The 27238-nt window shown below is 41.0% G+C and overlaps 4 protein-coding genes across 12 annotated transcripts; 1 reads left to right on the top strand and 3 right to left on the bottom strand.

The window, feature by feature from the left end:
- Positions 1-994: 994 nt before the first annotated feature.
- Positions 995-6052, bottom strand: LOC135350472 (uncharacterized). The gene is made up of 2 exons (XM_064549278.1): positions 5911-6052; positions 995-5843 (listed from the first exon to the last, which is right to left on the bottom strand). Exon 2 carries the CDS (start codon positions 5810-5812, stop codon positions 1127-1129), a length of 4686 nt encoding a protein of 1561 aa, XP_064405348.1. The 5' UTR covers positions 5813-5843; positions 5911-6052; the 3' UTR covers positions 995-1126.
- A 298-nt stretch (positions 6053-6350) lies between these two features.
- On the top strand, positions 6351-25257 carry LOC135350500 (SWI/SNF-related matrix-associated actin-dependent regulator of chromatin subfamily A containing DEAD/H box 1A-like). Of its 9 annotated transcripts, none has more exons than XM_064549312.1 (19): positions 6351-7444; positions 9177-9239; positions 9347-9414; positions 9648-9781; positions 10055-10186; positions 10401-10614; positions 13534-13743; positions 14061-14119; positions 14174-14275; positions 14329-14661; positions 14706-14827; positions 14939-15187; positions 15839-15938; positions 17461-17646; positions 21990-22112; positions 22624-23836; positions 24046-24160; positions 24586-24687; positions 25015-25257. In XM_064549312.1, exons 4-8 carry the CDS (start codon positions 9731-9733, stop codon positions 14063-14065), a joined length of 612 nt encoding a protein of 203 aa, XP_064405382.1. In that variant the 5' UTR covers positions 6351-7444; positions 9177-9239; positions 9347-9414; positions 9648-9730; the 3' UTR covers positions 14066-14119; positions 14174-14275; positions 14329-14661; positions 14706-14827; positions 14939-15187; positions 15839-15938; positions 17461-17646; positions 21990-22112; positions 22624-23836; positions 24046-24160; positions 24586-24687; positions 25015-25257. The 9 variants fall into 9 exon arrangements, with proteins under 9 accessions (XP_064405382.1, XP_064405383.1, XP_064405380.1 ...); XM_064549313.1 differs by having other exon boundaries at positions 14623-14661; positions 25015-25256; XM_064549310.1 differs by having other exon boundaries at positions 14174-14661.
- Positions 11026-13366, bottom strand: LOC135350480 (probable serine/threonine-protein kinase kinX). Its single transcript, XM_064549285.1, has one exon. It carries the CDS (start codon positions 13285-13287, stop codon positions 11089-11091), a length of 2199 nt encoding a protein of 732 aa, XP_064405355.1. The 5' UTR covers positions 13288-13366; the 3' UTR covers positions 11026-11088.
- On the bottom strand, positions 19059-21567 carry LOC135350486 (probable serine/threonine-protein kinase kinX). The gene has a single exon (XM_064549290.1). It carries the CDS (start codon positions 21502-21504, stop codon positions 19663-19665), a length of 1842 nt encoding a protein of 613 aa, XP_064405360.1. The 5' UTR covers positions 21505-21567; the 3' UTR covers positions 19059-19662.
- Positions 25258-27238: the final 1981 nt, after the last annotated feature.

The raw sequence follows: 27238 nt of genomic DNA on the forward strand, positions 1-27238 counted from the left end.
TGAAATATGTCCAGAGAGCATCAGCTTATATTCATACGTTTGTAAGAACTGTTGCTCTTTTCAATGATATACCGGAACAGTTGATAAATGACACCCTCCAAACAGTGGTATTGGCTGATATTGATAAGCTTGAAGACAGATGCCTTGCCCCTTATAGGCCTTATATTGTAACCAACATTTCAGACTTATCTGGTAACGAGTAATTTACTGGAAGCTACACTCCTACTTTCATTGATTTCCAGCCTATTAGCTTAGCTAAAAGCAGTCACACATGACCGTGCTAATAAATTAATCTACACTTGGATGAGATTTCTTTAAAAATAATGTAAACAGGTACAAAACTTGTTTAACAGGTCAAGCTGTACACCAGGATGACCATTGAAAATTTGCATGTCTTGAAGGTATGCTCCTCTCACTTCTTTGCTTTGCCATCTTCTGTCTGGTTATTATTTTGAAGAATGCAAAAACCTCCAAATGGTACTAAAAACAACTGATAATGATCAGTCAATACACAGCTATGCCAACAGTTCTGCACACACCAACATCACAACAATATTTGCCTTGCATCCACCTGGTGTACCATCCACCACCTTAATTAAATGTTGTGAATAATTATAAATAAGCTGATGCTCTCTTTAGGCTCACAGGACATCTTTCATTATACATATACCTGGACATGTACACTATAATATTATTATAAGTCAGCAGTTGACTTCCATATATGGAAGTCATTGCTGTGTCTGTTTAGCTTGTTGCAAGAATTCTGCAAAACCCTGCAAAAAACAAAACAATGCAGTTCTGTTGGCCATCAGAGGAGGTACAACAGGCGCGGTGCAGCTCAAGCAATTAGCCTCAGTAAAACATACGACGTGGGCGGGATTTTTTGTATGGATTCAATTTTCATAAATACACTTAACGCTTCACTAATAAATTGAATCCATACAAATAATAGGCCCATCACCTCTTAGTTGACCTGCATAGTAGAATAGTTGCCTTAGTGATTCATTACTGAGTTATTATGTAAAAAACATTTTGGAAATTTATGCTGAACGTCTTCTATATTACACTAATTATAATACTCTGAGCAAAACAAAGTATGCCCGAGGCATTGCAATGATAGCAGTCTCTAAATCTGCAGTAGTGGTTTATGTTTGTTTTTGATGTTGTACTCCTTATCAGTATCTGTTTCAAGTCCCTCGATCTCTTTCACTAACTCATCTTCCAATTTTCCAACAGTTAAATCTAAGACAGGTTTTCTCTGAATGTATGCCGTTGCAAACTCTTTTAAATGACCCTCAATCAATTTATCGGCAATATTTAGATTTTGAAGGCCTTGATTGTGTATTAGCATTTCACACACAGATTTAGCGACTTCATCTTTTGGGTCGAGTTCTTGTAAATAAGCTTCACTACAGTCTAACGTGTTTAACGTTGTGTTTTCGTGTAAGCTTTCAAATAGTTTTGTACATCCCAGAATGCTTAATGTGTATTTGCTGATTGTTAGTTCCATCAGCGAGCAATTTTGTGACAGAGTGTCAGCAATACAACAAACCACATCGTCATTTGTCTTACTTCGACGACTTATTTTTAGAACAGTCAGTGTTTTGTTGTTAATGAGTAGACATTTCAAAGCTGTGCAACACTCTTCTCCATCCAATATATTATCACTGACATCTAGTGTGGTGATGCATGATGAACAAAGACCATTGAAAAGTTCTGTCCAACCTTTCTTTACTTCATAATTATTGTTGAGACTAAGTTTTTTCAAAGGAGAGTCCTTTGTAAAAGTAATTCCCTTAAATGCTTCTTCCGTTAAACGAAACTGGTCAACTCTCAAAACAGTTAGTACTTTACTTCCACGAATGTACTGTTTAAAGGCTAAAGATCCCTCATTTCCAAATCCTTCACTGTTGAAAGGCGCTGATAAGTCTAAAGTGGTGATGGAGGTTGATGGGAGTGTTTGAAACAACAATACTGCCATCTTACCAGTAGTCTGGACACTGAGTTCTCGCAGGCTTTGATTTTCTGATAGAACATGAAAGAAACTTTCTGAATTATCCTTTAATATTACTTTCAAGACTTGTAACTGCTTGCATGTTGTGACTATCTCTGAAAGTTGTTTCACATATTCTTCATTCAAAGTACATCTTAAATTTAGTTCACAAAGATTTTGGGACTTCACTGTAAGTAGTGCATTGAGCCAGCTGCTGTCTTCCCAACTATAGTATCTCCAACTAGAGTCTTCTAACTTGAGTGCCACAGTTGAATTGAGTGAGAGTCCATCCTCCAATTGTTTGATAGCTGTGTCATTCAGTTGACATGTGTCCAGTTTCAGTGTTTGTAATCTATTAGTTTTCTTAAGCATATCTTGAAAATTTCCAGCACATTTTGTGAAATTCTTCTTAGAAAGATTGGCTATTGTTAAACTAGTTACTGTTTTGCTATTTCCTATTGACCTGAGTAGAGCCTTGGACACGAATGATTTAGTGGTAACAGTTACTCCATGTAGTTCCAATGGCAAATCTTCTTCTAGCAAGGGCTTAAAGGGCATAAATAGATCCTCTGAGTCAAAATCATGTATGTACTCGTCAGGTGACTCAATATCAACATGAACAAGTTTGTCTTCGTGTACTGACATTGCCAATTTAACCTTATTAGATATTGAAATGTGACCACGTACATTCAGTGGCAAGTTATTTCGAAAATGTGTTAGACCTTCGTGGCTTATTTTGTCTCCATATAAATGTAAGGTACGCAGGTTTCTCTTGTTTTGCAAAGCTGTTATTAGTGTTGTAATATCATTTAAATGGAACTGGCTCTTGTGAAGTTGAAGGTGTTTTATACGCTTACTATTTTTGATGACACTGCAAACACTTTCCCAAGCCTCATCTCCAGAACCAGAGCAATCTGGGCAATCTTCAAAAGCTTTGAGGCCAGCCAGTGACAGTTGTTTCAAAATTTCAGGTCGAATAAACTTAAAACATGTTGTAAGAATTCCTGAGCAAATTTTGGAATGTGTGGGAATGATCATCTCTCTATTTGATAGCACTGTTTGATCGTGATATGAAAGGTGTTGACGAAAATTAAAATTTATTAATTTCTTTAATTTCCTTAATCTTTTCACAATTGCACCTCCTAACTGAGTGCATGATTCGTGGTGTGGGATACTAATATTAATGCTGTCCACTTTCGACTCTTCTGATAATAGCGGCATCAATATATCCTCAGCATTGACTTCGTTTGAAGTCACATCTAATTGTTTAGTTAAGCACAATACTGGAACATCTCTTAGTGAATGTTTCTTTGTAATTATTGTCTTGAAGCAGTCATTATTAAGACTGCACTCGGACAAGTTTATCTCATTCCACACGTGATCTTTGGGAGTTAGGGCGAGAAAGTTGGCCAAGACAAGGCAGTCGAACTGAGAGAGACTCTGCTTTGACAAGTTGAGTGAATTTATCACCAGACAGGGCAAAAGCCAGTTGTATGTTGTTTGTCGGCTTTCATATTGAAGATGGGCTAGGAACAAGAAGCAAGATCTCTTATTAGTGTCTATTGATTTCGGAGCTGGGAAGGCTTGTTCAATGGGAAGAAAATCAAGTTGAGTCAATCCAGAGAGAAAGAGTAAAGTCATTCTAAATCTATCATCACCAATTTTGGATGTAATAAACTCTAGTTTGTCTTTGTTGCTCTTTGTTAGTGCGAGATGTCTGGCTGCTAGAAACTCTTGAATGGTTAAATGAAGGAACTGATAATAATGAGCCTCCATTACTCCCATGCACTTTATTAGGTTTAGCAGTCCCAGTGACAAAGTACCTTTTTCTTCGGTGACTTCTGTATATTCAAAGACCAGTTTGTCTTGAGTCATTCCTGTGAATGCAGTCTCTGATAGGCAGTCTAGACACTTGATAACTTGAGTTGGTAATTTCTTTATAGTATTAGCATGTTCTATCTGGTCATAGTCAATTTCATGCTCTCGTTCTTGAAATATTTTGTTCTTGTAGTGTTTGACTGTGTACAGAATGAATACCTCATAGAGTTGTGTGAGTGTGTCGGGTAAGGTATCTTGTTGCTGGTAGACATACAGTACAATTCTGCAGTTTAGAGGGATATAGCATAGGGAGACAATATCCAACCTCTCTTTCAGCATCTGTATTAGCTTCTCTGCTTTTGTCTTGTCTGTAACGTTTTGCTTAATACAATGTTTAATATCCTTTTTCTTGAATCCTAATACTTCGACATATCGATTGACACGATTGAGTTCCTGTAGTGGGCCTGAGGCGTATGAGCGTGATGTAACCAGCACAGAACAGTTGTGTAGGCGATTCCCTCGAATTATATCCCAGAAAATAGTATTTTTATTAGATCGTTGCTTACTGCTCAGCTCGTCAAAACCATCAAAGATGAACATGACTCCCAAACCAAACGTGCCCTTGACGTGATCGAGGATTTCCTCTCTTTCATGTTGCTTAAGGTCGTCAGTGTTTAATAGGTCAGATAATGAGGCAGCTGTGTGACTTAGTTCCCTTAGTGGTTTGAGAATAACAATGTGGTGGTCCTTGATGAGCTTCCCTTGTGCCCAATCAATGCATATCTTCCTGCTGAGTGAGGTTTTGCCTACTCCTGGGGCTCCGTCCATTACAACAGTGTACCTTTTTGGTGCAGCTATTTTGGAATCGCCACCTAAAGGCTCGAAGATCTGTTCTAGCATAATCACTGTCTTTCTCTCGACAATATTGTCCACATTACCAGTAGCGTAATCATACTCGATTGATGGTTGGGGTTTAGCGTGTTTCTTTCTCTCTATTAGAGCTAGTTTTGTAAACTTCTCTTTCAATGGTGGTGGCCAATCGTCTGGAAAAGGTGACATCTGTTTGTACCTGTCTTTGAGGAAGCTGGAGTACCTCACAACACATTCTGGAGTGGGGTCACTGCTAGGTTGTGAGCTACTTGTTGATAAGCTTTTTCTCAAGATTTTTTCTTGTATTTTATCAGCCAATGCATTCATTAGAACAGTAGATTGTCTTAAAGCTTTGTCTATTTCTTCCCATGTTAACTTTGTGGCGTTATCTCGTTGTTTTAGGACTTCCCTTAAACAAGTTTCGCATGTCCTACGTTCAATTTCAATGCTATCAAGTGTACCTGCATCAAGACCCAGTGCTAGGCCTAGATTGTACCATTTTGAACGAGCTTCGAAAAGTTCTGTATACATTTCGTTGAGGTCTATAAACTGATTAGTGCATGTAACCGGTGTTGTTTGACTTGAACTTGCTATAGAATATTCATCAATCTCATTATGTTCATCGGCAGATTGCAGTGAGTTATCACTTTCATAAGGCTGTATACATGTATCATCACTCTCGTACTGATGTGAGCTACCTACCAACTGATCGAGGTGAACCCTTGTGGCAGGCGGAATATCTGAAGGACTAGTTTCGCAAATTTTCCTTCCAGTTCCAGTAGTCAACGGACGTGTACATGTAGCTATAGAATTGAGCTGTTGAGGACTATCGAAACACACCCTTCTAGCTGGTGGAGTACTCAGACAACCGTAATCTTGAGGACTAGCCTCTATTTGTTCAGTGTTAGTTCTAATGGACGATTGGAAATGAGCACTTGACTGTGAATGAGTGGTAGTAGTCATCTGAGTGGTGTCTGAAACAGTGATACATTGATCTGTTGTAGTGTGAGAGGAGTGTGGGCCGTAAACAGTTGGTGGCCAACTAGTGTGTTGAGCTAACGGACTGTGACTGCTCACTTGTTGTGGCTGTTCATTCTTTTGTTCCCCTTGTGTCGATTGAGATAGACCCATTGCTTTCGTACATGTGTCTTTATTCAATAAGCTGTATGTATAAAAAACAATTACATATAAGCTTAGTGCTTGTATAAGTCTTCTTTGCTGGCACTTACATTGTTTGTAGATAAGAAAATACTGTTCACGTTCCTTTGACAGACCTCAAACAATGTCTAAACGGCACAACTTGTACTGAATGCTTTATCATGTAGTGTACTGTTTGTTGTCTCTGTGGTCTGCTCTAGGTAAACATTGGTCACATGACTATCATTATATCATTGTGATTGTCGGCACTATAGCTTCGGGCATTAGCTGAAGTATTTCTTCAGCTTCTGGTCAATGAATTGTCTAATTGTGAGAGCCTTAATTAAGGGCCATGTGAGAGCTTATATAGAGCATGATGGTTGAAGCTATAGCCCTATTTTACACAGGACATCATGCACAACATATTGATCTTATTTTATGGTGCATCCATGCCTATTAATTTTTAATGATCGATCATAATGTAAGGTAGGGATGTGTGTGATGGTATATATCCATTTTCTTATATTAGACAAGAGATGCACAGGGAGATTGCTACTATGCTGACACGTGAGCTATATATTAGTCCAACCAAACTGACATCGATGGGTATATGGTGGACCTGAACTACGAGGCCTGGCTGGCAGCTGATGTAAGGTAGGGATGTGTGTGATGGTGTATGGTGGACCTGAACTACGAGGCCTGGCTAGCAGTTGATATAAGGTAGGGATGTGTGATGGTATATGGTGGACCTGAACTATGAGGCCAGGCTGGCAACTGATATAAAAGATGTGTGTGATGGTGTATGGTGGACCTGAACTACGAGGCCTGGCTGGCAGCTGATGTAAGGTAGGGATGTGTGTGATGGTGTATGGTGGACCTGAACTACGAGGCCTGGCTGGCAGCTGATGTAAGGTAGGGATGTGTGATGGTGTATGGTGGACCTGAACTACGAGGCCTGGCTGGCAGCTGATGTAAGGTAGGGATGTGTGATGGTGTATGGTGGACCTGAACTACGAGGCCTGGCTGGCAGCTGATGTAAGGTAGGGATGTGTGATGGTGTATGGTGGACCTGAACTACGAGGCCTGGCTGGCAGCTGATGTAAGGTAGGGATGTGTGATGGTGTATGGTGGACCTGAACTACGAGGCCTGGCTGGCAGCTAATCTAAGGTAGGGATGTGTGTGATGGTATATGGTGGACCTGAACTACGAGGCCTGACTGGCAGCTGATGTAAGGTAGGGATGTGTGTGATGGTGTATGGTGGACCTGAACTACGAGGCCTGGCTGGCAGCTGATGTAAGGTAGGGATGTGTGATGGTGTATGGTGGACCTGAACTACGAGGCCTGGCTGGCAGCTGATGTAAGGTAGGGATGTGTGTGATGGTGTATGGTGGACCTGAACTACGAGGCCTGACTGGCAGCTGATGTAAGGTAGGGATGTGTGTGATGGTATATGGTGGACCTGAACTACGAGGCCTGGCTGGCAGCTGATGTAAGGTAGGGATGTGTGTGATGGTGTATGGTGGACCTGAACTACGAGGCCTGGCTGGCAGCTGATGTAAGGTAGGGATGTGTGATGGTGTATGGTGGACCTGAACTACGAGGCCTGGCTGGCAGCTGATGTAAGGTAGGGATGTGTGTGATGGTGTATGAATGCACAGGTCTACTTGGAATCCAACACAGAGAAAATAGTGTACAGTTCACATGCAGTTATACACGTATACCTTATTGTTATACTTTTATAAACGGGTACTAATTTTAGTGAATTTGTAATTAACGTTAAATTAAGTACGCGCTAATAATAAAACGCAATTAAAAATGATGAATCTCAATAAAAAAATTTGCTTTTTTTAATGTACTTTTGTATAATGTAATGTACTTTTTAGAGTATGCTAAGCAAGCTAGCCCTTTTTTCATCTGTATCTGACTCCAAACTTTCCATTCAACGAGATATTATTGTGGTAATGAATGCTACAAATCCGCCAAAATTAGTACCCTAAAAACAGAGAAAAATCTGAAAATTATTGCCCGTCTATAATAGTAACATTAAGGTAATGCATGTTTAACCTTCCTTATAGCAAAAAATATTGTACATTGACAGGGATGTACACACACTGATCTGTGTAGACAAAAAAATTAGCTAGAAATGTGTTGTGCTTGTGGATTGAACCACTTTAACATTCTAACCACCTCTGCTTATGGTCGTCATGGTTGTGCCCTCGATCAACCTGAGTGTACTCATTTTCTGATGATATGGCCCAATACCTACTAGACCAGTGGCAGTACTCCCCAAACCCTCTGTGCTATTGTGTGTTCACTTGCTATGGACTCTCTTTGGTTGTAATGGTAGAGCTTGTCTCAGTGGAGAAACTGCATGGCTGCAATGCTACATATTTATAGGACCTCCTATAGTCTACTGGTTTGTGGTAAAATAATGAGGGTAAGACCATATGTATGTATCTGGAAAGAGCTCAGTGACTCAGTTACTGAATTGCTGTTTCGTTGTGACTAGCTGGCTATACCTTGTCATCGTCGGTGAGCTTTGAAGACCAGAGTTTTCAGTAAAAGAATTACATCATTTTGAGAGTTAGCCAGTGCGCATACGTGTATTATCCTTGTGACTTGAAATTGTATTATTGTACACTTTCTCATTCATCGTTGTACAATACTCAAACACTTGCATACACATTCACAGAGCAGGGTGTCATACAGGGGGTGGGATATCCCCCCCTAGCTCCAATTCCCCTCCCCTTTCAAGTACTAGAGTAGTTGTATGACTGAGTGTCCATAGCTGGGTATTGAAATAACAGTTGACCTTTTTTTTAGCAAAATTTTCTGGTTACTTTTCTCATTTCCCTCAAAATACTGTATGACACCCTGCAGAGCTTATAACAGCACAGCAAGACGACATTCAAAAAGTGATACTATAATTATACTAACATGAGTGATTGATACTAACGACTACATGTATTGGCTACCTTGACTTGTGCTATCTCCCTGAATGCATGTGCTTAGCTTCATGCGTGCTTGTACCACCACCACTTTGTATACAGTTACAATGTCATGACATGTACAGCCAGTGTTGATACATCACTACATCCGATTGACAATCATCATTAACCTAAACGAATGGTTAAAAATTGTAATTGTCTATTGACTGCCAATCTAGGCTATACTCATTCTTGCACATGTTCATGACGTTGTAATAGATAGACGTACGGCTCACTCCTCCTGCTTGCTTGTTTCCACGTTTTTTGGTGCTTTCCCCGCCCAATCCTAACAAGATCATGTGTTTTGATGTACTGTACATGTTTGTATTGCAATGTCACTTTCCATCACCAGATTGCTTTCCCTTGTAGATAATTATTGGGTTCGTAAGTTTGAGGTATGGTGTCCAGCCATGACAGTCATAGCGCACTAGGGTGAGTGCTTGTGTGTACAGTACTGCTCTCACTGCATGTCATCGATCTACACAGTGTATGGTATTTGCTCTATGTGAAGGGACTGACTTGTGTACGATTCACTGCAGGTTACCAACAGGACAGGTCTCAGATGAGATATGAGCAATCGTGATAACTTTGATGTCATCCTTACAATGTATATGTACTATCATTAATTTAATATCCTACTCTGGCACTTGTTTAATCCCAGTGGTTCCAACTTTAAGACTGTTGACATTTGTGTTAACCTGACCTACATAATTTATAGCTGTAGGTACAATGTGTGCATCTGTTGTGAGCATTCTACACAACTGCTATAGATCTCAAGCACACAGTTGAATCTGTTCACTCAATGCATCAGTTATGGTCTATCCCTGTGTCTCCATGCAGGTACAATGTGTGTATAGGTCAGGCTGAGGACAGGAAGTTTTAGGAAGCTCTCTCTAGACTGTCTCGTACTAGACGAGGGACACATGCTCAAGAACAGGAACTTACTGCAATACACACACCTCATGAAAATACAGGTATGCTCACAAACATAGTGTGCTTCTGTGCAAGGCTTGTAGTATATTGAGCGTGTGTACACATGCATACTTAAAGTGTGTTTAATGTTGTGTGGAGTTAGTAAATATATGCAGTGGGTGATCACATGTACAGACTTGCAACTGTACCAGAGACTGTAATGATTATGATGTCTCTTTGTGCCTGTAGTGCGCTGTACAGCAAATCTCTATATTTGCCCTGTCATGCTCAAACCTTGTCCCAATGACTCACACAATCGTGTGGTATTGCTACAGGCTAAGAGGAGACTCCTGCTCACGGGGACTACACTACAGAACAACCTGCTGGAGCTCATGTCTCTACTCAGTTTCGTTATTCCTTTCAAACAGTTCTCTGCTCAAATCAGAAACACCTTCTCTAGAGCTAGGGTGAGTGATTCAATAGGAGGTTGCCCTTGAGTTATGAGAACTATAATAATTAAAATAGATATTCTGGAAACTTAAAGAGAGCTCTTATATTGGATGTATTTTCCAGGAGATAAATTAAATTTTGTCATTCCCAGTATATACAATGTAGTTCAAAGTTTTACTACACTGCCCCCCCCCTCCCCCCCCCCCCCACACACACACATGCACTCCACAGAGAGTGGACAAGTCGAGTGCCTACTACCAGGAGCAAGCAAGACAGGCCAAGCAGATCATGGCACCCTTCACACTGCAGAGGCTCAAGTTACAAGTGTTGAGTCAGCTCCCGGCCAAGGTGTCCAGTACGGAGCATTGTCAGCTGACGGATACTCAGTGGACGTTGTACAGGGGCGTGGTGGAGAGGTTACTCATGGTCAATCAGGGTCGACATGGTGAGTGCCTGCAGGGGAATGTTGTGTGTTGGGAGATTGTGGCTAGTTTGTGTTGTGGGCTAGTCGTAAGAGAGGCAGTGGGTATGGTTTGATGTGCAGAGATTGCTTTCCGTTCACAGTCCCTCAAAAATTGTGTTGTCCTCAATATTGTAGCAGATGCATGGTTGTCAATTGACCTGCTATGTTATCATGCAACTCTTAACAAGTTATTATTTACTGAGTAAGTATACTGCTCGTTCAGTTAAAGTAATTAACCTACCGTATAACTGATATTTGACGATTTAACTAATCTAAGTTTATATTTATAGTTCGCCAATGTTTTAGGAACTGCGTGTCAATTGCCAATTACTTTTCATCGATCTGCTAAATTTAAGGCTGAGCTAATTTATTTATTGTCTGCTGTCTGCTGTCATGATGATTTGCAACATATTGTCAAATATTTTACTAACATAACACAAAAGAATAAATTTGGCACTATTTAAAAGTAACTATTTCACATTTTTTTAGTGCACCAACTCCTCCCATCACCATCAGTTTGTTCCCAGGGAGGGGAGCAGTGGAGCATGCATATCGAAGTGTTGAAATTTGACTAATAACAGTCCATGATGTCTTGTTGTACTGATATATGTCCTTGGTGTTATCTATATTGGAGTCCAGCCCACCCACTGCTAGCAGGTGGCCATTGATAGTGACAAGAGTGGAATAGTAAACTGGCAAATTGGCAATCTTCTCCCATATAGCTGAGCTTGGCTGGGACTGAGTTAGTTGTCTTAATGAGCATTTGTACACTGAATACTTCTCTTGAGCATCCTCAGCTCGTGGGTGTATGTACACAAAGTCTCCACAGGTCGTTGTTGATGGGCGACTGGTTGGCACAGGTAATGAGCTAACAATAGACCATCGCATGTTAGCAGTGTTTAATATTTCGACCGTACTTAAACTTTTTGGATCACCCCATCCTCCAGTGACTACAAGTGTGTTGTTAGCGTACACAGCTCCAGGCCACCACCGTCTGGTTGGCATGGAAGGGAAGCGTTCGTCGATGCATTTGTTGTTAATGTAGCTGTAGAGGTTGTTACTATGGCTTCCCCCCACAGTTGTGAGCATGTCATCAACACTGACAACAGTGAAGTGCCTGTTAGGGCAAGGTGGTAACTTGTGCCACTGATTGTTGCTGAACTCATAAACAGTTTTACTTCCGTATGGATTAAAGTATACCTTGTCTCCAATCACGGCTGATGATCCAGACCCCATATCAACAAGTGCATCAGGTAGTGACCCTATTGTAACAGGTTTCATTGGTGTAGCTTGCTCATCTTGCAGTGCAACTTGGTGCATTCGAGTTGATAGATCGTAAATTTCCTCGTTCTTGCCTACCAGCGTTTGTCTCAGTTGAGTGACTTCTCTGTGTCGTTGATCTATGGCTTGTTTGAGGGCAACAGTGTACTCCTCACTTGATTGCAACTCTTCGTTGAGTCTTCTCAGCTGTCTCTCCCTGGCTTCACCCTCATGTTGAAGGGTTGCTTTATCTTGTTGAAGGGTTTGGATTTCAGTGTCTTTTGTATCTAACTGTTCTTTGTGTTGTGTAATTATCTCTTGATTTTCTGCTATAATCTGGTCATTTGTTTGTAGCTGTGTGTCTTTTTCTGTAATTTGCTTATCTTTTTCTGTGATAATGCGTTGGTTTGCTTGTAGTTGTTCATTTTTCTCTCTGAGCATCTGGTGCAAGTCTTGTTGGGAGCTTTCCTGGTACCGTGGTGTCCTCTTGAGAGCATCTAGTGTTTGGCAGAGCTGTTGGGAAGATGGTCGTTCAACATCTCTGTCTTTGAGGCAGTGGCGAGCAATTGGCAGTAGAGAGTGGGTGGGCTCAATCAGGCTTATGTGGGCTTGACGTCTTTCCTGTTCTGGGATTGCTATTTTAGCCTCAATTGTGCGACTTGAGTTTCGTGGATGGGGAACTTGAATACTTTCAAATCGATCTGTTGGCTTTGGAAACTGTCGAGTTGTAGTCTGAACTAGAAGAACACCAAATGAGAAGTTGTCTAGTTTCTCTGTGTACACTGGTGGTTCGTTTAGTGCCTCCGGAGACATGAAGGCTGGTGTTCCCGGGCATGTGGTCATTGTGGCTAGTCGGCTGACGTTTATTTCCCTGAATTTGGACATTCCGAAATCGGTGACTTTGGCTCGAGTGCCTGCAATGAGTAGGACGTTGTTACTGGAGAGGTCGCGATGGATGATCCCATTGGAGTGGAGAAAGGCAAGTGCTTGAGCTATGTCATAGGAGAGGTTGACTTGGATGTGGTAGGGAATGTCTCCAGGTGATGACTCCAGGAAGTGTGTCAGACTCTCATCCATGAGCTCCATGAGAAGAACTGGTGCATTTGTGTCGGGATCACGATAGGTCCCCAAGTACTGCACAATGTTAGGGTGGTTGATACGACTCAGAAATGCACACTCTGTTTCGAATCTTCTAAACGGGTGTCTATGTTCTTTACCAGAATCTGGAACAATCATTTGGAAGAGCACTGGATAGAGTAGCTTGGCAGCACAGAGTAGCTGGTCACACTTGGCTTTACACACTGCCCCGTAGGAGCCAGTTCCAAGGGTATCATTCTTGAAGAGTTGAACATTTCTGAATATGTACTCTTGTTCACGGTCTTGTCTCTCAGCCATAGTTATTGGTGTACACTTTAAGCTAGCTAGAAAAGAGGTGGATGGTTTTTGTGAGCTTTTTGGGTGTCAGTGTTAGGCATTTGCAGTTTATTCATGGTGATTTGCATTGTTTTGTACCATGGTTACAGAAGTAATGAATATAGCTTTTAATTATGTATTGTTCACCTTTTCATTGAATTGTGTTGTGTATCTGTTCTGCATTGTACATCTTTGTACCCCATACTGGGCACCCCCTCTCCACTACAGGTGATGAGCTCAACAAGAGGATGGACGTGATGGACCTTCGCAAGGCCACCAACCATCCCCTACTCCTGAGACACCACTACACTGACCACACCCTACACTGCATGGTGAGAGACATCCTAAAGGAGTCCAGTCACACAGATGCTGCTCCCAACCTCGTGTGGGAGGATATGAGTGTAATGTCCGATTTGAGCTACACAACCACTGTACAAGGTGTGAAGTGTGAGGGTGTGAGGGTGTGTGGGTGTTTAGTAATGTATAGGATAAAAGGATCGGAAATGATTGGGTTTGTGGATTGCAGAGTTTATGTCTTTAGTAGCTCAATATATATGTACACACGTACACACGATGCATTATTGTTGGTCATTATTAGGAGGTGTGATCACATGCTACGTAATGCACATGTACACACATATGTAGTCACTATCAGAATACGCCCTACCCGGGAGCTTGGTGGGAATGTTAGGAAAATTTGAAAAAGAATGTAACAACATTTTCGTTGCCTAATTTCATTTTTCCCCCCACTATAGGGTGATCGTGTGTTGGTGTTCAAACGTATCATTTAGCGACAGTTTCGTACAAGTGAAAGGTGTCTCAGTAAAGACACTATAGAGGATAATGTTCGATTCTGATTCTTCTCCAGATTTGATAAGAAACCAAAAACAGCTCCTGAGTTGTCATCAATGGAAACACAGTCTTGTACCATTACTGCTGATGTAGTGGAGTTGACTGATGTATCCTATAGGTGAAACTGTATTCACATTGATAAGATTTGAACGTTTTACTTGTTGCAAGCAGCTAGAGTTAGGGATGTGCTGGAGCTATAGTTACCGTGATGAGTATACAGTGGGTCAGAATCAGAGGAAGATGGTTATTCTGTCAAACAGAAGAAATCAATCCTCAAGTTTATGTGATTCCTCCATGGATGAGCTGTGTTATATTCCACGCTGCTCTGTTCTATATAATTATTTCTAGTGCTATTAATTACATGGTCATAGGCTGCCTACAAATTAACGTTTAGTTTACCTTTATTGTGTCATTTCAGCCTTGTATAGTGTACTTGCGTAATTTGTGTGTGTATTTGTACTGTAGGTGGAGGCTCTTGTTGCAAAGAAGGGTCTTAGTGAGCAGGTAGGTCTCCCCATCTATAATCTAGAGCTTTGACCACCCCTCAGTTGCTGGAGGGCTGTCTGACACTACTGGCAGAGAGGAAGGTTCTTGTTAGACTATACTGGCTCAATGCAGGACCATCTCCGCCTCCATCCAAGACAAGTTCTCTCACCTGCAAAACTCAGAGGTACGTATCTTTAGCAGCCGAGGGGATGCTTCTGTATTGTAGCTACTGGAGATTGGCCATTCTCATTGTGAAATATCCACTCTATTAGACATTTTGTTATTGCTTTTATAGTGTGTGAGTACTATACTGGAGGTGATATGGTGTACTCGGCACATGTAGCAAGATCAACCAGTTGAGACCAAGCAATTGATATACTCCTTCAACTTCATGCAGGGACTATATACGTGACCCACTGAACACTGAGTGCACTATTTCACACACCATGCAACGTGCAATAGATTTGTTTGTTGACTGCTCACCTTGGGTTCATAACAGCAGGTATACTCTCAAGACCTCAATGCAATACTGGCTGATGAAATGGTGAGCTAGTCTCTTAGTGTGTACTCTCCAATGCATAATGTAGTTGAGGAGCTGCAACCTGTTCTGTTCTGGTTAGGAAATCAGAATGTGTTGTCTAGACCAGCCACTAGCTGTTTGTGTGTATTGGTGGAGTAATTACTGTGTGGCTGTATATATAACTAGTTCCAGGAAGAGAGCTTGTGTACATGTTGGTAGTGGAAGTGTCCCCTTCGAATTCCCCTTTGTAGACTATCACCACTTCCACTGTGTGAGGGCAAATAATACCTCTACACTTTTGGACATTTAATCCTCATCAAAGTTCCTGGTGTGTTTTTAAGTGCCGTATTTTGGTTGTGAAAAACCTTTGTGAATGAGCCAAATCAGCAGAAAAATTGACATCTAACTACTGTGTTCTGGAAAATATTGTGTTATTAATTTAGATATTGCGATTTTATTGTTACGAAATGATCAACCCACGCAAAGTTCACATATTGTTTGATGCTCGCAAAACATTCTAGTATATATAATACGGTATTCACATTGCCTGAGGCATTACTATTGTCTATATTGTAGTTTGTTAATTTTGCCACCAGATTTGCTTGCAATATTATTAAAGCAATGCTCCACACTAATCCAGTGTATTCAACAATATCCCCCCTCCCTCCAATGCAGAGCCTTGGTAAGACAGTGGAGGCGATATCGTTCCTGTCCCACCTCTATCAGCAGGGCTCCAGTGGTCACTTCCTCATCGTGGTCCCCTCCTCCACTCTAGGTACTCACTAGGGGAGAGTAAACAAAGCTCTTCCTACACTAGATAAGCTTTGTAGGGGATTGTTAGTACTTTGTAGCGTCATTTTTCGACCTTGAACTTTAATCTTATAGTCCGTGGTATGGCCAAATTTTATCTCTCTTTAATGAAAATTGGTGACACTATTTAGAAGGTCTCTTTCGATAGGAGGTTGCCCTTGAGTCATTGGAGTTAACACAACTTACTCGGATTGCCTCACACGAGATCAACTTTCACGAGATCAACTCCCACGAAATCAAATCAACTTTGCATGAGGTTAACTCTCAGTAGATCAACTCTCACAGAATCAACTTTTCAAATGATAAATTTCATAGGATCAACTCAGAACCAGAATTGAAAATCGTTAAATTACAAAAAAGAGATTGAAGTCCAGTAAGATGCTTGATGCGCTGATAAATACGCATTGCATGAGAGTCATGCCTCCTGTGTTGACCCCTTTTCCTTCTGCGTCTCTGTGGCTAGCTCCAGACGTGTTGGTCACTGCCTCCTCTCTCTGCATGTACATTCAATCCATTTAGGTGAGGGTTGCTTTTTTCATCCTAGAACCTACTCTCATCTCTGGCCCTCTTCCTCATCCTGCAATGGAAACTTGAGTGGTATAATCTCAGCTGGATTGGGTGGGTGATCATGCTCGTTCTTTACAACCACACTCAAACGTGGGCAACCAGCTCAGCCTTATGGTTTTTGCACCTCCAGAATTGAAATCATTTTTGTCTCTTATGCTTAAACTTTCCTCCTCGGTTTGTCTTGATGAATTAAACCATTGCGAATAAATGCATTGTGCTAGATGTGACTTATATTTTGCTCAATACCTTTCCCATAATTAAATTGTAGTAATTGACCTTTAGAAATAGGATTTTAAAATTGAAGAGTTGATTTTCGTTCATTTCAGGAGTTGAGTTGATTCTATGAAAAGTTGATTCTATGAGAGTTGATCTATACTGAGAGTTGACCTCATGCAAAGTTGATCTAGTAAGAATTGATCTCGTGGGAGTTGATCTCGTAAAAGTTGATTTCGTGTGCACACACCCTTACTTGGATAGTAGATATAATGTCCTGGAAACAACAAAAATGTCATTGAGCCAAAATTTGCTGTTTTCCCCTGTACAGTTCACAGTTCTTACTACACTGCCCCCCACTAAACCACAAACACTCAATCCATGGTCAAGTATGAACTTAGCCTCGACTCCACGCCGATTAAATAATCGGCGTGGATTCGAGGCTATAGTATGAACTATAATAATGTACTGTGTTATGGACTGGAAATATCTTAGTTGTTCTAGTGCTGTTCTAGAGTATTCTTATACACTTATAGCATTCTGTGTATTGTTCTTGTTTGTTCTAGTTTTGCTGTTTTGAGTTCAGTTTTGTTTGCAAGGAGTGCATGTTCTTTCATATGATCAAGACAGTTGTTTAATTAAGTCAATTCTCCTATAGTCAAGAATACTACGTTACACCCCCCCCTACACACACACACATTCCACAGAGAGTGGACGAGTCGAGTGCCTACTACCAGGAGCAAGTGAGACAGGCCAAGCAGATCATGACACCCTTCACACTGCAGAGGCTCAAGTCACAAGTGCTGAGTCAGCTCCCAGCCAAGGTGTCCAGTACGGAGCATTGTACAGGGGCGTGGTGGAGAGGTCAATCAGGGTTAATCAGGGCCGACATGGTGAGTGCCTGCAGGGGAATGTTGTGTGTTGGGGAGATTGTGGCTAGTTTGTGTTGTGGGTTTAGTCATAAGAGAGGCAGTGGGTGTGGTTTGATATGCAGAGATTGCTTCTGTTCACAGTCTCTCAAAAATATATTGGGGTGTCTTGAATCGGTGGAATGGGCTACTCCTGGAATACTGGAATGACCTTTGACCTTGTTGCGCATGCGCAATACATTCATCACCTATTATAATAGTTGAACTGCACTATAAAATCATTGGTGGCTGAAAAACTCTCTCTGACTAGTACTGTCACAAACCATACAATAATTTATTAGCAACATCAACAACATAAAGTACAAGATTATTATTATAAAGCAAATTGAATATGAAATATAATATAATTACAACTGTCCAAGCATTTTGTTTCTTCAGAATCTTCCAGACGTTTGTCTTTTCAGAAACTCAATCAGAGACTTTTGTGAACAGTGGTAGGCAGAAAAGGTGCATTCCATAGCCGACCACAAGTAGTTGCAAACTAGTTGCCCTATAAAAGGAGTGATGTGTACACGGAAAGGAATGCAACAACAAATCAGTTGTTACACAGCTCACTCGTGCGCACATTGGATATATTGGCTCAGTAGTGCCTTTGCCCTCGAGGCCTGCGGCCCTCGGGCCTAAGTCACTACTGAGCCAATATATCCCATGTGGCACTCGTGCATGTGTCACAACTATAACATAATGAACATTTATAAACTCATGACACCATCGATCACTCTTTGCATTACAATAATAGTTGCCAAAACAGGATATGGGCAGAGGATGGTATTTGTGGCCTATAAGTCTCATCGATGCACTCTTATATATATGTTTCAACTTACATTCATACTCGACAGGTTCATCATTGATATCAGAATAGCTCCTATAGCCTCTTTCACAGGCCTTCCATGCATTGCAGAGGAGAGGAAGTGCGGCCTGGGATAGAGGCTAGATACATCCATGAAAACTTACAGAAACTCTTCACCATAATTATATCCCTAAATTGTGTACATCAAAATGTTAAAAATGAATTCACCTGAACTTATAACAATTATCTCCAGCAACAATTTTCACTGGTGAGGAACTGCAACGGTGAGCAATTGTGTCTAAGATGCTATCTAAGCCAATAGCACACTCAGCACTATACCTCTTGACTATTCAAAACTTAAGATTTTTTAGACCTCCATGTATTAGCACATGGTCAAAGGTCATTCCAGTATTCCAGTATTCCAAGTCAAGTAGTCCATTCCACCGATTCAAGACACCTCAAACATTGTGTTGTCCTCAATATTGTAGCAGACAGTTATCAATTGACCTGCTATATTATCAAACTATATAATTATTTACTGAGTGTATTGCTCGTTTAGTTGAAGTAATTGACATACTGTAATAACTTTCAACATAATGTAAAGTATTTTACAGCATATTACAATAACACGAAAGAATTAGACACTACTTAAAAGTAAACATTTCACATTTTGTCGGTGCACCAAATCCTCCCACTACCATTAGTTTGTTCCCAGGGAGGGCAGCAGTGACGCATGCTAATCGAGGTGTTGACATTTGACTAACGACAGTCCATGATGCCATATTGTACTGATATAATTATGTCCTTGGTGTTATCTCTATTGGAGTCCACCCCACCCACTGCCAGCAGGTAGCCATTGATTGTAATAAGAGTGGAGTTGCTAACTGGCAAAGGGGCAATCTTCTGCCATATAGCTGAGCTTGGCTGGGACTGAGTTAGTTTTCTTAACGAGCATTTGTGCACTGAATACTTCTCTTAAGCATCCTCAGTTCGTGGGTATATGTACACATAGTCTCCACAGTTCGTTGTTGATGGGTTGTCGGTTCGCACAGGTATTGAGCTAACAATAGACCATTGCATATTAGCAGTGTTTAATACTTCGACTGTATTAACATTCTTATAATCACGCCATCCCCCAGTCACTACAAGTGTGTTTTTAGCGTACACAGCTCCAGGACTCCACCGTCTGGTTAGCATAGGAGGAAAGTATTCGGCCCATTTGTTGTTAATGTAGCTGTAGAGTTTGTTACTATAGACTTGTGTGTCTGACCCTCCCCCCACAGTTGTGAGCATGCATCAACACTGACAATAGTGAAGTACACGTTAGGGCAAGGTGGTAACTTGTGCCACTGATTGTTGCTGAACTCAAAAACAGTATTACTTCCGTAAGGACTAAAGTATCCCTTGTCTCCAATCACGCCTGATGATGATCCATACCCAATATCAACAGGTGCATCAGGTAGTGACTCTATTATAACAGATTTCATTGGTGTAGCTTGCTCATCTTGCAGTGCGACTTGATGCATTCGAGTCAATAGATCGTGAGATTCCTCGTTCTTGCTTGCCAAAGCTTGTCTCAGTTCAGTGACTTCTCTGTCTCGTTGATCTATGGCTTGTTGGAGGGCAGCAGTGTTCTCCTCACTTGATTGCAACTCTTGGTTGAGTCTCCTCAGCTGTCTCTCTCTGGCTCCAGCTTCCTTTTGAAGTGTTGCTTTGTCTTGTTGGAGGGCAGCAGTGTTCTTCTCACTTGATTGCAACTCTTGGTTGAGTCTCCTCAGCTGTGTCTCTCTGGCTCCAGCTTCCTTTTGAAGTGTTGCTTTGTCTTGCTGGAGGGTTTGGGTTTCTTGTGTTGCTTGGCCTAGTCTCGTAGTGAGTTGACCATTTTCAATGTCCTTTGTTTGTAACTGTTCATTGTTTTGTATTATTGTCTCTCGATTTGTTTGTAGCTGTGTGTCTTTTTCTGTTATAAGCTGTTGATTTTCTTGCAGTTGTTGTTCGCTCATTTGTATTTGCTCATCTTTTTCGGTTATAATCTGTTGATTTGCTTGTAGTTGTTCATCTTTCTCTATGAGCATCTGGTGCAGGTCTTCTTGTTGGGAGCTTTCCTGGTACCGTGGTGTCCTCTTGAGAGCATCCAGTGTTTGGCAGAGCTGTTGGGAAGATGGTCGTTCAACATCTCTGTCTTTGAGGCAGTTACGAGCAATCGGCAGTAGAGGGTGGGTGGGCTCAATCAGGCTCATGTGAGCTTGTCTTCTCTCTATCTCAGGCACTGGAACGTTGGCTCGAATTGCTTGGTTCGGAAATCGTAAATCAAACAGTTCTCTTATTTGAAATCGATCTGTTGGCTTTGGAAATTGTCGAGTTGTGGTCTGAACTAGAAGCACACCGAATGAGAAGTTGTCTAGTTTCTCTGTGTACACTGGTGGTTCATTTAGTGCCTCGGGAGACATGAAGGCTGGTGTTCCCGGGCATGTGGTCATTGTGGCTAGTCGGGTGACGTTTATGTCCCTGAATTTGGACATTCCGAAATCAGTGACTTTGGCTCGAGTGCCTGCAATGAGTAGGACATTGTTGCTAGAGAGGTCGCGATGGATGATCCCATTGGAGTGGAGAAAGGCAAGTGCTTGAGCTATGTCATAGGAGAGGTTGACTTGGATGTGGTAGGGAATGTCTCCAGGTGATGACTCCAGGAAGTGTGTCAAACTCTCGTCCATGAGCTCCATGAGAAGAACTGGTGCATTTGTATCGGGATCGCGATAGGTCCCCAAGTACTGTACAATGTTAGGGTGGTTGATACGACTCAGAAATGCACACTCTGTTTCAAATCTTCTAAAGGGGTGTCTATGTTCTTTGCCAGGATCTGGAACAATCATTTGGAAGAGCACTGGATAGAGCAGCTTGGCAGCACAGAGTAGCTGGTCACACTTGGCTTTACACACTGCCCCGTAGGAGCCAGTACCAAGGGTATCATTCTTGAAGAGTTCAACATTTCTGAATATGTACTCTTGTTCACGGTCTTGTCTCTCAGCCATAGCTATTGACTTATTAACAAACTATAGGTGTGCTAGAAAAGGGGTGAACATGTGTGCTTGTTGGGTGTGTTAGATCAGTAATCATGCAGAGTAGATATTCACGACCATATACGTCATTAGTAACTATATAGTTATATTAATACCACGGAATACCTTACATTGTGATGGTCGTTTCTTAGCAACAAAAATGGCTTGTATTGCGTATCTCTACATTGTGCCGTATTACTAGTGAATTCAGATTTAACAATTACATGCGACCATAGAACATAGAAACCAGTTTAGAATGGCATGGTGTATATATAATTATACATTGCTGAGACAGATGTATTAAAGCAGGTTTTAACGGTAGCCGGAAGTTTGTGAGATCGCAAAAACCCATACTGGTATTAGTATGACATACGATCCTTGCCAGAACACCTTGAGCTGCATGCATGTTCATGTACTCTCTCATTCATTTTGTATGTCCCCTCCATGCATGCATGCAGGGATGTGACAGTGCTGAGGCTGGTGGGTGGTGGGACAGTGGAAGATAACATCCTCCACTACCAGTGCATGTGTACAGAACAAGCTGCAACTGGAGCACGACCTCACAGCCTCCACTGACCACGGTGAGGGAAGAGGGGTGCATGGTAACAATATTGACACTGTGTTTACACAGTATAGGGAGTTGCATCTAGTGAATTTAATGACTATGCACAATGACATTGTATACACTGAGGTGGTATTTTCAACCTGTGAGAGTTTGTTTTGTATAATTATAGCAGATTAACAAGCAACTAATTAATGTATGCCTGTTACTGGTACCTATATATTATAGTTAACGTACACAGTATTTCATAGCTAGTTATTTGCCTAACTGTTATAAAAGCGAAAACTCGGCCTGGGATCGAGGCTAAGTGATTTTACACATTAAACCTAACATTAACTATATAGTTCTCCTTCATTGAATTCCCTCAACATCAATCAGATCAGTCATGTTATTATCAGTGCGTGCATGAATGCAGTGATTTTGCGAAAGAAAACAATTATTGTTATGTTTTTGTGAGTGTTTGACAATTTGCTATTTAGGCCTGTCATTCGAGTTGAATAGTATTATTTACTGTGACACACACTATACAGCTAGATACGAAAATTGTGAACTGTGAACTGCATTGATCGAATTACAACAATCAGTAGTGCACCTGGAAGTAAGAGTACTATTATCTCTCCATGTAACGTTGTCCAGTCATTATGTTTAGGTTTTTATGCAATTTTATGCAGGTGATGTGGTTAAATGAATTGGTTTGTCTATGCATGCATGTGGGGCACATGTTGCAAGTTTGGACGCCAATTTATGCAGTGTTGTTTACTACTGGTCACAGCTTTTATCTTTTATCTGATCGATCAGAGTGGAGTTCCTCAACAAGGAAAGATTCACACTGCAAATCTGGGACACACTCTGCATGATCTATAGTCAACTAGTGGGCAGGTTTCAAGCATTGTGCTAGCCTCGATTCCAGGCCGCACTTGTTGAGGCCTTGTGAAGGAGGCTATAGCATTGTGCATGCTCAGATAGATGGAACATAAGTAAAAAGTTTGTGCCCAACTAGCTTTTTAAGAATGTCTTGAACTGGACAATGAGAGACAATTGTGAAAAAAATTATGGTAGACAGTCCTCCTTTGGAATTCCCAAAAGAGGTAATCCCCGGGCCAGAAACCCCCTCCTCCCTTCTCCCCTCTCTGACAGTCCCTGCAGTTGAGGAACGACCTCTCCTAGACGATTTGGTGCCCTAGCAAAGAAGCGAAGAAAATGTGCACAAATTGTTAGCTCAGATGAAGAAGATGGAGAAAGTTCTTCTGAAGTGAATGGGATGTAAAAATTATATGATTCCAATTCTTCTCCAGATTTGAAACGAAACCGAAAAAAACAGGTCCCTAGACCTAGACACTCAGTGTACATACAGAGTGACAGTGAATCAGATGCACCCTCCAGCAATGATAGACCTCATGCCATTGAACTCAAAGAATATCGAAAACAGCTCGTAAGTTGTTGTGGAGACCAAACAAACTGCATGTGCAGTCTTGTGACACTAATAGTACCGTGATGAGTATATATATACAGTGGGTCAGAATCAGAGGAAGATGGTTATTCCGTCAACAGTACTGAATGATTCCTCCCTAGATGAGCTGTGCGATATTCCACGCTGCTCTATTGCTAAGGCTAAACTGATTGACAAAAATCGACCCTTTGATGCTTTTGTATGTATTGAGTGCTTTGATTGCAGGCAAGGGCTAATAGACCAGTTCAATAAACAGGAGAGTATCTTCGTGTTCCTACTATCAACAAGGGCTGGTGAGTTGATGGTGACCTGTACACATTATAGTCTAGCCTGTCCATTATATGTATAGTTTAGCTAATGTCTGACTAGACACATCTCATGGTCTTCACTGATGAACTTTTCTTCTAGTGATGTGTAGAACGCCCACACACTTGTACAGACTCATTGAGAAGCTTGTGCTGTACATTATTGCAGTGACTGTATTGTGTTCCCATGCATGCAGGGGGTCTTGGCATCAACCTCACCTCAGCCAATGTGGTCATCATCCATGATATAGACTTTAACCCCTACAACGACAAGTAGGCCGAGGACCATTGTCACAGGGTCAGCCAGACCAGGTGCATGGGCTTAAACTAGTCATTGAGTGTGTTTGCTCAAAAAATTGACGTTGTAAAAAGTTTCAGCAGCTATAGTCAAAATAATTATATTATACAGCTGCATGAGAGTGTGATCTTGTTTGTGCTCACTGAATGTTTGTTCACATTTAAGCAATGGTCGGGCAAACAAAATATCCACTGCATACATGTTCAATGATGTGCCCACACTGCATGATCGGTGGTTATAGTCTCGCAAGCCAGCCGTTACATTATAGGGTCTGGTCCATGAGACTATTATGGTGGTTATAGTACTAACCTGGCAAAAATATCCCCACTCTTAGGCCTAGTTTACATCACCTGCATGTTAGAAAATTCTGGGCCACCTTCCTGCATGTCACACTCTCCCATTCATTTCATATGCCCCTCCGTACATGCATACATACCAGTGCTGAGGCTGGTGGGTGGTGGGACAGTGGAAGAGGACATCCTCCAGTGTGCACAGAGCAAGCTGCGACTGGAGCACGACGTCACAGCCTCCACTGACCACAGTGAGGCACGAGGGGGACATGGTCACAATATTGACACTTTGTTTTCACTGTATGGGGAGTTGCATCTAAACGGCTTTGGTGAATGTAATTATTCATGGCTGTACACAGTGTACACTAACAGTGCTATGGTAGCTAGCTGAGGGTGGTATTTTCAACTTGTTATGTCAAAAGTTTGTTTTTATAATCATAGCAGATTGCCTGTACATGAACTAATTCTTCTCCATGTGCATGTGATGTATGCCTGTTAGTGGCACCTATAGTTAACGAACACAGTATTGTATACCTATTGCATTTACTGTTCTTTACTGTTTCCTCTTCATTCTCCAGATGATAAATTGGACGTGACTGGTCTCCTACAGAAGGCTCTAGCTAGCAAGATCTCAAACTATATGAACCTCCTAACCTAACGTTGACTATTGAGTATACTTCTCATCAATAATATTATCAGATCAGTGTTGTGTTTTATTGTCAGTGAAAATATGTGATTTTGTAACTATTATTATGATTATTCCAAAGCATCAAGCCATCAGATCAGTTTTTATTGTACAGTATAATTTCAAAAGATACAATGAGACCACACATTAATTATATGAATTGTAGTATCGTGTAGATTTGTTGTCATTTGACTTTTAGACATAAAGACTCATCATTGTAACAACACAACAGTATTTATACAAAACACCAAGACAGTTCCTAGAAGGTTCTAGATCTATCTAATAACAACTAGCATAGTACAAACAATCTACCAGAACATTCTAGAATACTCTACTAAATACATAATACAATTAGTTCACATTCCACATGAATGATCGTAGTTTAATATAATAATAATAATAATAATAATATATATCTTTACAGTGATATTATACAGTGTGATAGTAGTGACATATTTAATATAAAGCTATAGAGTCACTGAAAGCTTGGACCATTTAAGGAACAGCTTGGTAATTATATATATACATGGTTATATTATACATGGTATGTACGTGTATTAGCTATACATTTGTAACACGGACAGAGAAAATGAAAGGTGCAAAGATTGTTCGGGTCGAAGTTCTCCATAAAATGTTTCCACAGGTATTTTGTAAGGTGTGTTTTGTTTGTGTTCAACGATGACTCTAGATCCAAAACACCTCTTGGGAGTGCATTCCAGAGCCGGACTATACGGATGAAAAAGAAATTTCTCGTAGTCGTTAGCCTCGCGAATTTGTGCTCCAGTTTGACACCATTTGCTCTTGTCCTATTATTAACAAACTTGATGTACTTTTTCAAGTCATTTGCATCAGATGTGTCTTTCAGATTCCTGATTAACAGCATTATGTCTTGAATTTCAAGCCAGTACATGAGCGGTAGATTCCTAAGCTCAAGAAGTCGAGATTTATAGTTATTTGAGTAGTCATTCAGAATATACTTCGTTGCTTTACGCTGTATTCTTTCTAGACTTTGAATGTGTTTTATAAGTTGCGGCCGCCACAATTGACAGCAGTAAGATATTTGGGATTTCACCAGTGAGCAATATAGTATTTTCTTCAGGTGTATGGGTGAGTGGGGACGTATATTTCTTCTAATAACATAGAGCGCTTGGTAGGCTTTGGAGCAGATAAGGTCAAAATGCTCGCTCCACGATAGGCTATTTGAAACTATTACACCTAGGTCTTTCTGTGAATTTACAAAGGGAATATCAATCTGGCCAATGGTGTAAGGGGCTAATTCTTGAGATGGAGTTTGGGTGGAGAACTGAATCGCACTGCATTTGGTGGGATTTAGGGCTAAGTTCCACTGCTTACACCAATCACTGATTGCCTTTAGGTCATCTTCAAGCCTTTGGTGATCTTCCATAGTATTTATGGTCTTTAGTAGCTTGACATCATCAGCAAAAAGGAAGCAGCTGGAATAGGTTATAATGTCAGGTATATCATTTACATAAATTATGAAGAGGAGTGGCCCTAGGATACTTCCTTGGGGAACTCCGGATAACACTGCTTCTGTAGAAGACGCTATGTTGTTGAATTGTACATAGTGGGAGCGGTCACTTAAGTAATTCTTGAACCATAACCACAAGTCGCCTGTGATGCCTATTCTCCACAGTTTGTAGAGGAGTTCTTTATGAGGGACTGAGTCGAAAGCCTTACAAAAATCTAGATATATCATGTCGACCTTATTTCTTTTGTCCAGGGCCTCATATACAATAGCAAATGCTGATAATAGTTGAGAACAACATAATTTGTTTTTCATGAAGCCATACTGCTGTTTAGATATTTTTGGACGAACAAAATCAATAATTTTGCTTGAAATGATAGACTCTAGAACCTTTGATAGAATACACATGTATAGTAGTTCAGAGCTATTCATCGTAAAGTTAACCCTGCCTGTAGCTATTATGTTCACCAGCTGATGTCATATGAAGAGAGTGTCCCAAACTGCTCTATAGTGAGTGCCTGTGCGTGGTCTCCTCCACATGCACCACTGATCTGAACAGCTCCTCCACTACAGCCTCGATCTCTCTCTCTGCCCCTTTGTTTGACTCTCCTCCTCCAAGAATAGCAACCTA

The sequence above is a fragment of the Halichondria panicea genome, chromosome 16 (assembly GCF_963675165.1).
Source record: "Halichondria panicea chromosome 16, odHalPani1.1, whole genome shotgun sequence".
Taxonomy (NCBI): domain Eukaryota; kingdom Metazoa; phylum Porifera; class Demospongiae; order Suberitida; family Halichondriidae; genus Halichondria; species Halichondria panicea.